General features: G+C 36.1%; 1 protein-coding gene across 1 annotated transcript; it reads left to right on the forward strand.

The window, feature by feature from the left end:
- Nucleotides 1-1,929: 1,929 nt before the first annotated feature.
- Nucleotides 1,930-11,097, forward strand: LOC107037561 (leucine-rich repeat-containing protein 15). The gene is made up of 6 exons (XM_015256180.2): nt 1,930-2,109; nt 2,886-3,192; nt 4,440-4,668; nt 5,552-6,150; nt 6,639-7,062; nt 9,235-11,097. Exons 1-6 carry the CDS (start codon nt 1,930-1,932, stop codon nt 9,944-9,946), a joined length of 2,451 nt encoding a protein of 816 aa, XP_015111666.1. The 3' UTR covers nt 9,947-11,097.
- The last annotated feature ends 1,163 nt before the right edge of the window (nt 11,098-12,260 follow it).

Genomic DNA, 12,260 nt, shown 5'->3' on the forward strand with positions numbered 1-12,260 from the left:
GAAAATAAGAGAAGGAGATCGGTGGGCGGGAAGGTGGGGGTTTTGCAATGGGTTTGGACACTGGACGATGCGCCAGCTTATACTACTGAAGCCCGGGGTTGAGGGAAAGGGAAAAATATCCGCATGGGTCAGCCGAGAGAGGCTTACAGACCGTCGACAGTGGACGACGAAAACTCACCGCGGATGGCTACTCAATATCGGCTTTATACCCAACTCGAACGTATTTATCTAATGTCTTACGTTTTCCACGAGACTCGCTCACTCCTTTTTTACTGTCTATAAATTTCTACACAGATACAGAGAGAGAGAGAGAGAGAGAGAGAGAGAGAGAGAGAGAGAGAGAGCGAGAGGGGGGGAGTGGGCGAGCGAGGAAGGGAAGAAGAGGGAGAATTATCCAGAAAATCTCGGTGAATTCTTTATGATTCAATAAAAAATACTTTAAAATACACTATTAAAAATTTTTCACTGAAATTTCCGGTAAGGATCTTGGAAATTTCTAACAAATAACATGAACACTGAAATTGCAAGGAATTTTTTCGTTGAAAATTCATAATTTCATGGAAAAATTTGTGGGAACTGTAAATTGCAGTTTAATTATTCAGAGAAAATTAATGAAAAGTCAGGAGAATTTAGAGAAATCTGTCATTGAATTTCAGATTTCTCTGAATTTTCAGGGAATTCGTTGAAAAATTCCTGGAATTCCAAGAATTTTAAAGGAATTTCCTGAAAATTCAAAGAAATTTGGCAGTGAATATGCATTTTCACTTGAAAATTTATGTAAATAAATTCCATTAACTTTTTCCCGTTAAATCGAATTCAAGGCCTGTTTCCGGAAAATTCAGTCGAATTTTTTAAAAGTGCGCTATGGATAAACTCCAGTTGAGTTGTTGAATGTAACGTGAAAAAATAAATTTAAACTACCAAAAAAAATTTTTCATTACTGATCATTTTTTTAAAGAATTCTAACAATGATAAATGTAACGAATCAATGCGTCAAATTATACACCCCGGCCGTCACATTGCGTCTATTTTCCCGTGAAATTACACAGAGAGAATTTCTTTCTGTGCAATTTGATTAAAAAATCCCAGGGAACTGCAAATTTCACGTTAATTATTCCGAAAAAATTAATAAAAAATTCAAAAAAATCTCTTCTTGAATGCCCGATTCCTCTGAGTTTTCAGGGAATTCCCAGAATCTTTAAGGAAATCCCTGAAAATCCAAAGAAATTTGGCAGTGAATATTCATTTTCACTTGAAAATTCATGTAAATAGCGACATTTCCGTCTTTCTGCCACAAAAAATTGGGACTTTACTTGAATTTTCAGAGAGACTCATTTCATTGACTGTTTCCCCTTTAATCGAATTCAAGGTCGGTTTCCAGAGAATAAGAATTTCATTAAATACTCAAAGAAGTTATCTGATTTTCCAGTATTAAAATGGAGATAAATTTCATGTAAATTAAGTGGTGTTAAAAAAATTTAGTTTTTCAACTTCAAATTTCAAGAGTAATTTTCTAACAGTGCAGAATTTCCTAGCACATACTCTAGGTTTTTCCATGACCCTTTTCACCCAGAATTCATTGCATAATTACAATCGACACTCCCCCTTCATCTCACTCGAGCTATCATCAATGTTATCATTCAGAAATAAAATGATTAACCGGTTTATGAGTAATACAATGAGACAGACTGAGCTGGTTATCTCCGTTTGAATTTCGAGATAACAAAGTGTCCACGAGAATAACGTAGATAAGTAGTTGGTAGTTTTCACTCTGAGGTGAAACACCGTCACGCCCCACAGTATCAAAATCACCCACAGGAACTCATTGAAACCAATTTCAAAAATGCGTTGAGAATCCCTCCAAAAAAATCACGAATATGATAACACGAATTCGGGCATTTGCGATAAGGAAAAGTGAAGTTGCAAAGAATGTCAAGTGCCAGGGTCCAGAGGAAAATATTGTTTTTCATATTTTCCCTAGTGATTAGTGTGAAAAATGTGGGAACTACTGATCAAGTCAATTGTTCGAGATATTTCAAGGGGAATCGAGCGTCAATTTCTTGTGCTAATGCCGGACTTGATGAATTTCCAGAGAATATAACTGAATTGGTGAGCAAAAGTGAATTTAATTCGTGTTGTTTGTTCGTTTATTTGTTTGTATTCGCCTTTTTATTTATTCATAAATTTTTATCGAAAGTTTATTCATTAATTTTACCCATTAATATTTAATGGAAAGAAATATTTTGCTACTCACGAACGAAAAAATTTAATAGAAAAATCTATCGAATTCGTTAGAAAATTCTATTGAAGTTCTATTGAACCTTTCTATTAGTTTTTGGCCGATTCTGTTGAAATATTCAATAGAAAATATTCAGTAGAGAAAGTTGATAGAATTCAATTTTTCTATATAACTTATTCTATTGAGATATTTTATATAGAATTTTCTCGGCTCAAATTTTCCAAGTTTTATCGTTTGATTTCTTGATTAGAAGAAAAGAAAAATAGAATGAAAAAAACTTGGAAAATTTGAGTCGAACAAATTCTATAGAAAATATATAAAAAATATATAAAAGAATAAGTTATATAGAAAAATCGAATTCTGTTGACTTTTTCTATTGAATATTTTCAGNTGAAAAAAACTTGGAAAATTTGAGTCGAACAAATTCTATAGAAAATATATAAAAAATATATAAAAGAATAAGTTATATAGAAAAATCGAATTCTGTTGACTTTTTCTATTGAATATTTTCAGTTGAACATGTCAATAGAATCAGCCAAAAACTAATAGAAATTCAATAGAATTTTCTAACGAATTCGATAGGTTTTTCTATTAAATTTTTTCGTGCGTATTATTTTACATTTCAAATCGTGAGTTTTTATTTCAGGTTCAGCACTTGGATTTATCAGGAAACAACTTGAAGTATATACCAGAGGACATTGGACGTCTGGTGGAGTTGAAGTACCTGAACCTAGCGAGGAACAAGTTGAAGGGGTTGCCTGATCAGTTTGGGGAGCTCTGGAAACTGGAGAGACTCGACTTGAGCCAGAACGACATTCATGATGTTGCGGGTGGAATTGGAGTGATCACCAGACTTCCGAACTTGAGGATTTTGTATCTCAAGGAGAATCCCATCTCGAGCCTGGAGGACTTGGCGAATGTGGCTGTGAGAGCTGTCGATGCCAGCTACTGCTGTGAGTCAATGTTGCATAGTCAATTCTTGAATCACACGTGTGAAAAAATTTCATTGAAAAACCTAGCGAATCCCTCAGACAATTCATGTGGATTTTTATTGAATTTTCTGTTAAGTTTTGGCCGATTCTGTTGAAATGTTCAAGGGAAAATATTCTGTGAAGGAATCAATAGAATTCGATTTTTCTTTTCAACTTATTCTATTGAGATGTTTTTCATAGAATTTCCTCGGCTCAAATTTCCCAAATTTTTTCGTTTGATTTTTTTATCTTCATGAAAAAATTTTTTTTCGTTTGATTTTTTTTCTTGATTGATTGTTATCTCTTGATGAAACAAAAATAAAAATAGAACGAAAACAGATTGAAAAATTTGAGCCCTGGAAATTTCATAGAAAATAGTTCAATACAATACAAATAATAATATTGGATAAAATGATAAAGAAAATATTGCGTAAAAAAATCTAATTCTGTTCAGTTTTTTCTATAGAATATTTTCCACTGAACACTTGAATAGAATCAGCAAAAAAACTAATAGTCAATTCTTGAATCACACGTGTGAAAAAATTTCATTGAAAAACCTAGCGAATCCCTCAGACAATTCATGTGGATTTTTATTGAATTTTCTGTTAAGTTTTGGCCGATTCTGTTGAAATGTTCAAGGGAAAATATTCTGTGAAGAAATCAATAGAATTCGATTTTTCTATTCAACTTATTCTATTGAGATGTTTTTCATAGAATTTCCTCGGCTCAAATTTCCCAAGTTTTTATCTTCATGAAAAAATTTTTTTTCGTTTGATTTTTTTTCTTGATTGATTGTTATCTCTTGATGAAACAAAAATAAAAATAGAACGAAAACAGATTGAAAAATTTGAGCCCTGGAAATTTCATAGAAAATAGTTCAATACAATACAAATAATAATATTGGATAAAATGATAAAGAAAATATTGCGTAAAAAAATCTAATTCTGTTCAGTTTTTTCTATAGAATATTTTCCACTGAACACTTGAATAGAATCAGCAAAAAAACTGATAGAAAATTCAATAGGAATCCAATATAATTGTCTAGGGAATTCACTAGGTTTTTCTATAATTTTTTTTGTGTGTGTATTCACAGAATATGCAGAAGAATGAATGAGAGATGATTTTGTATGATGAGTTAGTCACTCGTACTACTATCTCGAGAATAATTAGGGTGAGGCTGCAAGGCGTGAATTAATACTGAAATTCACAAGGATTCATCAATGTTCTAGCAATAAAAAACATCACAAACGTATCATTACTCGGACTCCCTGAACTGGTATCACTCAACCTGGCCGGGAATCCTCTGAAGACACTCCAGGATATCCAGAATGATAAACTGAAATGGCTGGATTTATCGAGCTGCAGGCTGAATTATCTCGTTCCAGATACTTTCAAGGGACTCCCTGCCTTGGAGCATCTTAAAATATCGAACAACCCGACACTCGTCTACAGCACCAGGTATTCCAGAAATTATAACAGTCCTAGAAAATAACGCCCACCATCGAAATTGAGCCGCAACGAGACGAAAACTTGAAGACGAAAACTCTAATGAATGTTTGATCTCCGACACTTTGTTCATGAGTTATCAAGAAAAAAACGACAGCCAATCAAACGCTATTCCCCGATAGAGAAATCATATCCTCTTTCCCATTTAAGTCGGACGGATAATAGCATTAAATGTCTAATCGATTCCAATCAATTTCATCCCTCGATATTGAATGAGAGTGGAGATATGAATTTTTGACGTTGACTCTGATTTTTGGGGTCACATTTCGTGTGGGAACCAAATGGCTCTTACGCCGCGGTGAAATTTATTGCGAGTTGCCTCACCCGGGCATGATGATAGAAGAACAATTTTTTTCAGATCAATGTGCATTAAATGCCTAATCGATTGCCCCCAGTTTCATTCCTCCAGCCCAAGTGAGAGAGGAGATATTAATTTTCAAATAGAGGGTGATTTGCGGTGGATTTTTGCTTTGTTGACGAAGAACTCCTTAACAAAGCGCCGGAGACAAAAATTCTATTGGACTTTTCGTCTCCAAATAACTCCCCCAAGCTACCCTCACGATATGTACGATGAGTTTTGAAACCCACAGCAAAAACGAATGTCTGAATTTCACACAAATTTTGCAGACATTTTGAGGCACTCAAAAACGTCTGAATAAAATGAAAATTCTTTTGAATTTCAAACGAACAAGTCCCCCAACATCTTAATTCATGTTTAAAATCCAAGCAAATTTCCTTTTTTTCAGACGTATTTTAGTGTCTGAAAAATATCTACAAATGTGTGTGAAATTCAGACATCCGTTTTTGCTGTGCACCCAGTACAATTATTTTTCAGAAAAGAAACACTGAAGCACAATGTACTAAAAAGACTCGACGCATCAGGCTGCAACCTGGATCGCCCAGGACTCCACGGCTTACCGTCACTGACTCACGTGACATTATCTCGAAACGTCATACGCTTCCTTCCCGATCGAATTTTCGGTAAAAATCCCGCAGTGATTGACTTAAATCTGAGTGGAAATGGATTAGCCCGAGTGAACGCCAGTTCCTTCGTAGGAATGCCGCGATTAGAGCAATTAGACCTCTCCGGAAACAACTTGGAGACGCTCCCGACTGTAGCATTTCGCGACAATGTGGAACTGAACACCTTGAACCTCTCTTATAATGATATTAGAAATTTTCCCAGGCGTCTGTCGACGTCTGTTGTTAACCTGGACTTGTCTGCGAACCTCATCGAAGAGGTTCCGAGGGATAGTTTGACGAATATGTGGAGGATAAGCGGTCTGGATTTGAGCAGAAATCGATTGGAAAGGTTTGAGACAGGGGTGGAGTCGAAAACCTTGACGACTTTGGACCTGGAGGGGAATAGATTGACCAGATTATCTAATGAAAGCTTTGATAATCTACCGATGCTGAGGAAACTCGACTTGTCAGGTCAGCACGCACGGAACAACGTTACACGGAGAGAAATATTCAGTAAAAATTACGGAACAATTCACGTAATCCGCAATGGGGAATCGTTTTCCGGCAATTTTTATAGGAATGGAAGAGAAGAAATCTGAAACGTTCAGTGAATTTTCAGGTTCATCACCGAACAAACTACGAAATTGTCACGTAATTTTTCCTGATGAAGTAAAATCTTACAGAAATTTGCCGACTTATTATGCCTTAAAAATCAAAAATTCTTGAACGTTCAACAATTTTTATGAAGCTGGTGAGTTATGTCTACGTTCCGTTCTACGTTTTTTCTCTGGTAATTTTTATTTAATTTTTCTCTCCGTGTACACAAAAAAAAGATTCTCCTTAAACTTCGCACACTTGACCACTTCACAACTGATCTAATTCGGATAAAAATCAAAATATCTTGTGAAAGCAACTAAATCAATTACTCATTCAATTCCCTGACAATTTTTCGATTCCAGGAAATAGATTGACCGAGGGTTTCCCCTGGGAAATATTTACACACAATCAAGAGCTAAAAAAAATCCACCTGCATGACAATCCCTGGCGCTGTGACTGCGATCAATTACTGCCCACCTACCTGTACCTGATCCAAACGCCCAGAAAGACAAACCTCCTCACGCTGATCTGTCACAGTCCAAGTAACGTGTCCGGATATACCTGGGCCACTGCCTGCGGTAAAGTCTGGACCCAAAATCCCGAAGACCAATTAACCAACAACAAATCATTCGCGATAGTAATGCTTGGAGTGTTGGTCGCTTTTTTTGCATTCGGTAGTGCAGTCTCCATTGGCCACACCGTAAAAACCAAGAGGAGACAGGCAGAGTTGAGGGTGAGAGAGGCCGAAAGGGCTGAAGCCAGGGAAAGACTGATACTCCATCGAAGGTAATTAAGTTCATTTGATCAACTCTTTCAACAGGATTTTTTTACGGAGTACTTCGCTGCAATTTAAACGGGCTTTCTTCGTAAAGGAAGATTCCTTTGATTTTACAATATGAATTATCGGAGGTGGAAGAACATTTCACATTGAAAATTGTGGAATTGAATGAGAGAACCATTACTGCAGAGTAGGTTTGAATGGTTGAGTAAAAAAATTCAAACAGAAATGGAAAATTAATTCACGCACGGAAAAAATTTAATAGAAAAACCTATCGAATTCGATTTTCCCATATCACTTATTCTTTTCATATATTTTCTATAGAATTTGCCTGACTTGAATTTTCTAAGTTTTTTTCATTCTATTTTTCTTTTCTTCTCATCGAGAAAATTAAACGAAAAAACTTGGAAAATTTGAGCCGAGGAAATTGTATAGAAAATATCTCAATAGAATAAGTTATATAGAAAAATTGAATTCTATTGAATATTTCTACTGAACATTTTCTATTGACCATTTCAATAGAATCGGCCAAAAACTAATAGAACAGTTCAATAGAAAATCAATAGAATTTTCTAACGAATTCGATAGGTTTTTCTATTAAATTTTTACGTCCGTGTTTGGGATGCCCTAAAGTCCTTAAATTTCAACCAATCAGAGCTATGTATCCCGCTCAGTATTGCAGGGATTCAGGATGTGACTCTGATTGAAATTTAATGTTTCTAGGGTACCCTAAACTCGAAAAATTTCAGTCCTGATGTAATTGCGCTTGATTTGCTATTATGGGCTCCTACCACTTAAGAAAAAACCCGTCAGATGGCGCAACATATCTGTGAATTAAGTATTAAANATCCGATTTTCAACTCGGGGTTTCAATTGAAGGCCCGAGCTGTAGACCCGAGTTTGTAGCAAAGATGTCAGACAAGATATGAATGTTTTTTTGGGCTCAAATGAAAGAGCGGGTCGAGAAATGACGTGCTAGGGCCTCTAAAGGTGGTTTTGAACCAGGGGAGACTCCTAGACCCCACTGGACAATGTTGTCGCAATTGCGCTTTTCAATTGAAAACAGACATCATCTTTAGAGACATTTGTCATCTTTAAAGACTTCCGCACGCCATTTTTCGAGCCGCTCTTTCATTTGAGCCAAAAAAACATTCATATCTTGTCTGACATCTCTGTTACAAACTCTGGTCATCAACTCTGGTTTTCAGTTGAAATTGGAATTGTTAATTTACACAATAATAGGATTGCATTGACGATTTTTTCTTAACTCGCAAAAATCTTCAAACAATTTGCTATCGATTGGTGATAAAAATTTTTGGAAATAATGAAATAGAGGGGATAACGCCTCTTTTTTCAGAGGTGATTTTTCAAAAATTTATTTTAAAAAAACTACCAACTAGCAAATGTTTTTTATTAGCTCGCAATTTTCTTCAAAACTACTTCAATGAAGAAAAAAATAAAAATTTGAAATATCTATACATGAGGGGCTAATTGATCGGATCTGAAGAATCCATTTAATAATAAATTAAACGGTTGAATGGAAATTTTAATATTGAAGTATATGAAATTAAAAAAATCCAAATGAGCTGGAAACGTTGATATAGCTGAATAGAGATATTGAATTGAAATTGAGCTTTCGAAATCATGGAATATTAACTGGGGGTTTCATATTATTGCGCATTTGTTTGTGCGCTCATGTACGATTCTTGTTTTCTTCCCTTTTATTTTTTCATCTTCATTGTTAGTCCGCCAATTTTTTTTATCATTTATTTCGCACCGAATTCTTTTAATGAAGTCATTTATTCTTAAATGGGTCTTTATTTTACAATATTTACAGAATAACAACTGCGAGACGCTTTTTTCATATTTGATAAATAATAAAATAATAATAATAATTATAATTATTTATCGAATATAATTCACTAGCGAAGTGGTAAAGCGGGTTAAGTCGACTTATCCCTTAGTTGAGTTTTTGAAGAATATCTCCGAATCCAAAGGAGGTAACGAAATTTTTGTAATAACCTTTTTTCAAGAGCGAGTTGAGTGCTACAAAAAAGATCTTGACAAAAATTTAGCTATCTTCCTGCGATTCCGAGATATTCACTGAAAACTAGCCAATGCTCAAATTCGAATCAAACCGTTTTACCGCTTCGCTACTGAATTGCTTCCCTCCATTTCAGGAGTAGAGAATTGGAAGCGGAGCTCAATCGTCAAGAGCAGCATCAGCCTAGAATCAACCCAGCAGAGTTACTGGGTCCTCCGACCTACGAAGAAGCAGTAGAAATGCCGAGAATCGGTCGGTCTCTAGACACTTTGAATGACATTTCTACTGAGGGTCTGGGCCACTCTCAGCCATCCCTATCCCAAAACGCTTGGGAACGAAAGAAAAGAATGCAGAGAAAGAGACCACCGAAAAGAGCGCGGAGTGAGAACGATTTGCTGTCCAGAAGAGACGAAAGAGCCAAAAGACCGGACAGAATCATAAAAAATGTGCGATCAACATCATCCCCTCGAAGATCCACTTCGAAGTCCTCCATTTCACAAAGTATCATAACAAAAAAGGAAGATTCAAGAAGGCAGAGTGAGTCGGAGGACCCCGCGAGTGATGCCAATGACACCTGGAAGAGAACGAGGTCAAGACCATCGATAAATAAGAAGAAAAAAATTGTTTCGATGAGGAGAAATGGAAATTCCAGTGATGATGAGGATTCCGATCGGAAGTCGATGTTGAAGGTTGTTAAAGCGGCAGAAAACGATGAGAAAATTAGGGTAATGGAGCTACCACGTGAACCCAGGAGTGGAACTTACAGGCCACCACCTTCACCATCTCCTGTGTCATCACCTGAGGCTTCCGATCCTTCACATGTGGTGTCTAGAAGTCGACTAGTTTAAGCGTACAGTGTCCTAAACCGTATCGTACATATCACAGGGGTAACCCGAGGGGTCATTTGAAAACGAAAGCTCTCATGGATGTTTTATCTCTGACGCTTTGTTTATCAGTGTTTAAAATGCGAAAATATATGATTTATTCACACTGTCTGCACTGGATTCACAGTTTCCATATCAACATTTTTTTTTAAAGGTTGGTTTTACCTGCTTGGCCAAACTTGTGGGACAATGCTAACAGAGAACAATGCTAACACAAGAACAGTTGCCATCATCAATGATATTCAATCGGCCCTTGTTTATGAGTTATCAAGAAAAAACGACAGCCAATCAAACGCTATTCCCCGACAGAGAAATCATATCCTCTTTCCCATTTAAGGCGGAAGGATGATCGCATTAAATGTCTAATTGATTCCAATTAATTTCGTCCCTCGATATTGAATGAGAGTGGAGATACGAATTTTTGACGTTGACTCTGATTTTTAGGGTCACATTTCGTGTAGGAACCAAATGGCTCTTACGCCGCGGTGAAATTCATTGCGAGTTGCTTCACCCGGGCATGATCCAGCCCAAGTGAGAGAGGAGATATTGATTTTCAAATAGAGGGTGATTTGCGGTGGATTTTTGCTTGTTAACGAAAAACTCCTTAACGACGCGCAGGAGACAAAAATTGTATTCGACTTCATCTCCAAACAACTCCCTCAAGCCTACCCTCACGATATGTACGATGAATTTCGGGACACCCTGCATGCGCTGAATCATGTTTTTCATCTTTTCATTTTCATTCATTTCAGTTTTTATTTCATGTTCAATCGTTGACAGAATTTATTGAAATAAATGATTAATCATCATCATTATTATTAATGTATACATTTACATGTGTTGATAAAAACATTTTTTACAACATGTACAAATCTCTATTGGTTTTTTCTCCATCCTTTTTCGTTCTGTATCTCATACTTTGAGGTCTAGCATATTATATTACGTATACATATAAATATCGCCTCATCATTGTCAACAAAATAATAATTCATCATACAATTGGATATTACGTAACAAAGATATTCATTTTGATTTTCGAATAATCGATTGAAGATGAGGAAAGGAGTAATAAGTGAATCACTGAAGAAGAAATAAATTTAATGATAAACACAATCTATAAATAATTTCTCTCTGTTACCTCAACAATTCTTAAGATATTTACAATTCTAACGTCTTTATTTGGATAAAACTTGATGATTAAAAAACATTAACCGACGAAAATATCTACTCACATCATTCATTCGTTGCTTATCATAGATAAAGTGACTTCCTCCCTTTATTTTCGTTCCCACAATTCGAAACGGAACGATAAATTGTGACATTAAAGCACTGGAAAGTATCTCACAATATATCATTGGAAAATGGAGAAAAAAATCCGCAGAACTTCTCTTCTCTTTGTTCTCATAATTTTTGGAACATTGAAAAACTTTTTCCAGGAGTTTCAAAATTACAGAACTGTAGATTCTTGTCGATTTTCCAGTGATACATCTACCAACCGTTGATCCCTGCATCCTTCAACACTTTCAATTTACATAAAACTGCAATTGGGACCCACTCCACATGAAGGAAAATATTCAGTAAAGATCACCGTGCATTCTCACTAATCGCGGGATACGACAGTAAAAAGGGAACAGTGAGTAGGACGCCAATCATCAGAACAGAGTGTTACAAAGAAGGTTCAAATTCCGAGGATGACCACTTTTTTTTTTCAATCATGACTCTTAATCAGCACCAAGATTCTATGGAACTAACATGGTTCAAGTGACGAAGTGATAGAAGCCGGTACAAGGGTCACAATCAACACAGGAACATTGAGAAATATCGCATAGGTATTTTAGTGATGGTATAGCCCACGGCTAGGCGTCTGGAAAAACCAGATTCACTCTTAAGAGGCCGCGCTTTTCTAGCAGCTCACGCACTCTACAGTGACGCCCTGTAAGTTGCATATGATTAGGCGGGGATTCCCTCACGATGCGGCCACTTAAAGTTAATGGGTAACAGAAGGCCACCGTTTCCTCGAAATTTTTAAACAAATTTCCTGCTCAAAGTTAATAATATTTTTCGAACCCAACGCACATTGATCTTCATCGTCACCTCCTGGATATTGATGTGCTTCAATTTGTAGAAATATCGACAACTTTCGGCAAGGAATTTGTTCAAAAATTTGAAAACTGTTCAGCGTTCTGTCACCCCTTGAGAAAGTGTAGGTATTCCCCTCCGATTTTGATGAAACTTATGTATGTTGTAGAGGACTCAAAACTAAAGGACACGTTTTTTT

The sequence above is a fragment of the Diachasma alloeum genome, unplaced genomic scaffold, assembly GCF_001412515.2.
Source record: "Diachasma alloeum isolate Michigan unplaced genomic scaffold, Dall2.0 Dall_scaffold_00256, whole genome shotgun sequence".
NCBI classification, from domain to species: domain Eukaryota; kingdom Metazoa; phylum Arthropoda; class Insecta; order Hymenoptera; family Braconidae; genus Diachasma; species Diachasma alloeum.

Coding starts and splice junctions, on each gene's coding strand:
- LOC107037561 (XM_015256180.2), top strand. CDS start 1,930: ATGTCAAGTGCCAGGGTCCAGAGGAAAATATTGTTTTTCATATTTTCC. Junction 6,151..6,638: donor GAGGAAACTCGACTTGTCAG/GTCAGCACGCAC, acceptor TTTCGATTCCAG/GAAATAGATTGACCGAGGGT. Junction 7,063..9,234: donor AGACTGATACTCCATCGAAG/GTAATTAAGTTC, acceptor CCTCCATTTCAG/GAGTAGAGAATTGGAAGCGG.